Source organism: Mandrillus leucophaeus, unplaced genomic scaffold (assembly GCF_000951045.1).
Source record: "Mandrillus leucophaeus isolate KB7577 unplaced genomic scaffold, Mleu.le_1.0 Scaffold8, whole genome shotgun sequence".
Lineage (NCBI taxonomy): Eukaryota > Metazoa > Chordata > Mammalia > Primates > Cercopithecidae > Mandrillus > Mandrillus leucophaeus.
In genome coordinates this window covers 4,430,734-4,434,497 of record NW_012108696.1, presented here as the reverse complement: position 1 = coordinate 4,434,497, position 3,764 = coordinate 4,430,734, and the positions used below count along the sequence as shown (strand labels likewise).

General features: G+C 53.8%; 1 protein-coding gene across 2 annotated transcripts in view; it reads left to right on the top strand.

The window, feature by feature from the left end:
- Positions 1-1,233: 1,233 nt before the first annotated feature.
- GTF2F1 (general transcription factor IIF, polypeptide 1, 74kDa) overlaps positions 1,234-3,764 on the top strand; it is a 22,078-nt gene continuing 19,547 nt past the window's right edge. The window contains exons 1-4 of one of the 2 annotated variants that reach the window (XM_011967420.1): positions 1,234-1,273; positions 2,081-2,238; positions 2,323-2,369; positions 3,243-3,315. In XM_011967420.1, the coding sequence (XP_011822810.1) occupies positions 2,227-2,238; positions 2,323-2,369; positions 3,243-3,315 (132 nt within the window). In that variant the 5' untranslated portion in view covers positions 1,234-1,273; positions 2,081-2,226. Of the gene's footprint in view, positions 1,274-1,548; positions 2,239-2,322; positions 2,370-3,242; positions 3,316-3,764 lie in introns of those variants that run through there. The other variant, XM_011967419.1, reaches the window with a different exon arrangement.

Here is a 3,764-nt window from a genome sequence, read left to right as displayed (position 1 = left end):
CCCAGCCCCATCCCATCCTCCCCTTCCCTCTGTCCCAGCCCCATCCCATCCTCCCCTTCCCTCTGTCCCAGCCCCATCCCATACTCCCCTTCCCTCTGTCCCAGCCCCATCCCATACTCCCCTTCCCTCTGTCCCAGCCCCATCCCATACTCCCCTTCCCTCTGTCCCAGTCTCATCCCATACTCCTCTTTCCTCTGTCCCAGCCCCAGGGAGCTTCACTTCTTTGAATTTGAAACTCATTTCTCCTTTGCTGTTTCCTCTGCCTGGAAAATCCCTGCCTGCCCCAGTTCCTTCTGGCCACAACTTCCATCTGGCCTTCTCTAGCCTCCGTCTAGAGTTTCCCCCCATCACTCCTTGTCTCAGACACCTATTTCCTCCACAGCAATGGCCACAGTCAGTTATGATCTTCCCTGTTTACTTGTTCTTTTTGTATTTTTCTTCTTCTTCTTTCTTCTTCCTGCTTTCTTTTTTTGAGATGGCGTTTCACTCTTGTTGCCCAGACTGGAGTGCAATGGCGCGATCTCAGCTCACCACAACCTCCGCCTCCCAGGTCCAAGCGATTCTCCTGCCTCAGCCTCCCGAGTAGCTGGGATTATAGGCATGAGCCACCACAACTGGCTAATTTTGTATTTTTAGTAGAAACGGAGTTTCTCCATGTCGGTCAGGCTGGTCTCAAACTCCCAACCTCAGGTGATCCGCCTGCCTCGGCCTCCCAAAGTGCTAGGATTACAGGCGTGAGCCACCGTGCCCGGCCATTTACTCGTTCTTGTCTCCTCCATGCCAGACTCGACTCCATGAGGGCAAGGACTACTTCTGCCTCCCTCATTCCTATATTCCTAGGAGTTGGCAGTTCCTGACATTTAGTGGTGGATGAGGAATAAATGAAACCAGACACATCGACAGTGTCTGTAGTTCATGGCCCAATTTTTGTGTCTTGCTCCCCTTCCCTTTGCTTAGCCAACTCCTATGCATCCCTCAGTGCCCAACTGAAACCTCCCCTCTTCTCTGAGCCCTCAGAGCCCACTGTGCTTCTCCTGCTCCTTCCTGGGTTGTAGATTCCCATGTTATGAGTCTGTCTCCCCCACGACACTGTAGCCCTCGAGAGGACACTGTAACCCTCCGTTGGGAGCTGGTTTGACAGATTCACCTTGCGGGGCCCCGAACCCAGGAGGTGCTCGAGTATTTCCGAAGTGGAGCAATGAATGGTTGCGCCGTGAGCATGCGCAGTTGTGTTACTGCCATGACTGAGGCGTGTGTGCATGCCTGGAACGGGGTAGGGGATCTTGCATCTCCCTACTGTTCTCTGCAGCCTCCTTCCCTTCCCCCCAGGAAGCCAGCCAGCCGCCCCCGCGACGTTACCCTTCTCCTGGGGCCTCAGAGCCCTGTCCATCTCGGGCAGCTTGGACTTGCAGAGACCCATCCAGCCAGCAGCCCTTGGGGTGGTCGCTCCCCGACCCCGCCCAGGCTCTGACCCCTCCTGGCTCCGCACAACGTCACAAGGGTCCCCGCCCCGGTCATTTTGCGACAATGACGGGGTCCATTCCTTCGGGGTAGGGGGAGGAAATGAACCCCAAACAGGCCCATGGGGAACCAAGCAGCTGTTCGACCCGACCGTAGTAGGCCTCGGTTGCTATGGTGACGCGGCCTTCTTGGCCCCCCCCCCAACCCCGGTCCAGAGCGACATGGCGCATGCGCAAAGTGCCTGGGGGCCCGCAAGGAGGACTCTTCTCCCTCTCCCCACCCAGGATGCCCCGCGGTCCTTGGGTGTGACGTCACGAGGGAGGGCGGTCCCCCATTTGATGAAGTTAACCGTGTTGTATAAAAGAGCGCCAGCGACAGAGGCCGGTTAGTTTATCTCAGACTCGGCCTGGGTTTGCTGAGTCTAAGAAGGGATCGTGGTGGCCCTTTTGAGGTGACCATAGCCGCCGAGGAGCATAAGTGACTGCGCATTGAGGCGGCCACAGTCGCTAAGAAGGTTGCCATCGCGACGCGGCCGCTGGAGGGTTTCGCTTCCGGGTTAAGCGGCCGCAGAAGCATAGACGGAGTAGCTGCAGCGCCTCTTCCGGTTACCTTTTCCCAGTGCCGGAGGCGCCTGGGGTTGGGGTCTTCGCTCAGGGACAGAGACCCGACAGCGAGCGGCGGCTTCCCCGGGATCGAGGGACGCGCACGCCAGAGGAGACGAAAGGAACCCGGGTCGGACCAGATCGGAACCACTGACCATTGCCCATGGCGGCCCTAGTGAGTGTGGATTTGGCGGGGTTCCGGGGTCCCGACGGCGACCTCGGCAACTCCTCACTCACCGTCCTGTTCCTCTTTCCGCAGGGCCCTAGCAGCCAGAATGTCACTGAATACGTCGTTCGAGTTCCCAAGTAAGTGTCCAGCCCCATCTCCCCCTCCTCTCCACCCTCCAAAAATGAAAACCTTCACGGTCTTCTTAGCCAGGCGTTTCTGGCCCTGTCTGTGATTCTCCCTCCAGACTGGGAGAGACTTGGAGGGCAGGGCTGGGATTAAGCTGAGGCTTCCCTGGGGACAACACTGCTTTTTTAAACGAATGAATGAATGAGTGCATTAATAACACGGCGATCCAGCCCCCTGGCCTAACCTTCGATCCCATGATGCTCAGGCCAGCTGTAAAGAACATATTCCTCGTCCTGTTTCAAAATGGTCGGGCTATCTTTCCTTTCTAGGCTTTTGTACATCCTGTTCCCTCTGCCATGAGTGCCTCCCCTCAACCCCTAAACTGTGACTCTGCTGGGTGAATTCTTGTTGATTCTGCAAAGCTCAGCTCCAGTATCTTCCTCCTCCAGGAAGCCCTCCGTGCCTGTCCTCCCTCCTCCCCAAGGCTGAGTTCACAATAATCTCCACATCTTGGGTTCCCTCAAATCTTTGTCCCTCCATCTGCTCTTCTTCTGCCTGGGGTCGAGAGGGGATGGGTCTAGCTTCTCTGGCAGACTGGGAATCCTTGGAGTCTTCTGTATCCAGTGTTGCCAGGCAAAACAGGGTGAATGAATCGAATCGGGGTGGGTTTGCTGAGTGATTGAATTGAATAAATGATTCAATTGAATGGAATGATTGAATTGAATTGATGGTTCAATTGGATTGAGCGATTGAATTAATGATTTGATTGAATTAATGATCCAGTTGGATGGCTGATTGAATTAATGGTTCAATCGCCTTAATTCATTAAATTAATGATTGAACTGCTGTATTGGATTGACACCACCTCTTCTAATCCACTCCAGGAATACAACCAAAAAATATAATATCATGGCTTTTAATGCAGCCGATAAAGTCAACTTTGCTACGTGGAATCAGGTAAGTCCCTGGGTCCTGGGGGTTGGGAGCTGGGGTGGTGGGAGAACATGACCCTGACCTTGGTGATTGTAATAGTTGCTTAACTGTCATAGTAACTAAGTCTTAATTTTCTCACTTTTCTCAAAGTGAAGAAAAGATAGATGACAAAGGATTGGGTGCAGTAGTTCACACCCCTGATCTCAGCACTTTAGGAGGCCGAGGCAGGAAGCTTGCTTAAGGCTAGGAGTTCAAAACCAGCCTGGGCAATGTAATAGCAAGACCCCAACTCTACAAAAAAATTAAAAAATTAGCTGGGGCTGGTAGTGTGGGTCTGTAGGCCTACATAGGAGGCTGAGGTAGGAGGATCGCTGGAGCCCAGGGGTTCAAGGCTGCAGTGAGCTATGATTGCATCACTGCACTCCAGCCTGGATAACAGAGCAAGACCCTGTCTCAAAAAAAAAAAAAAAAAA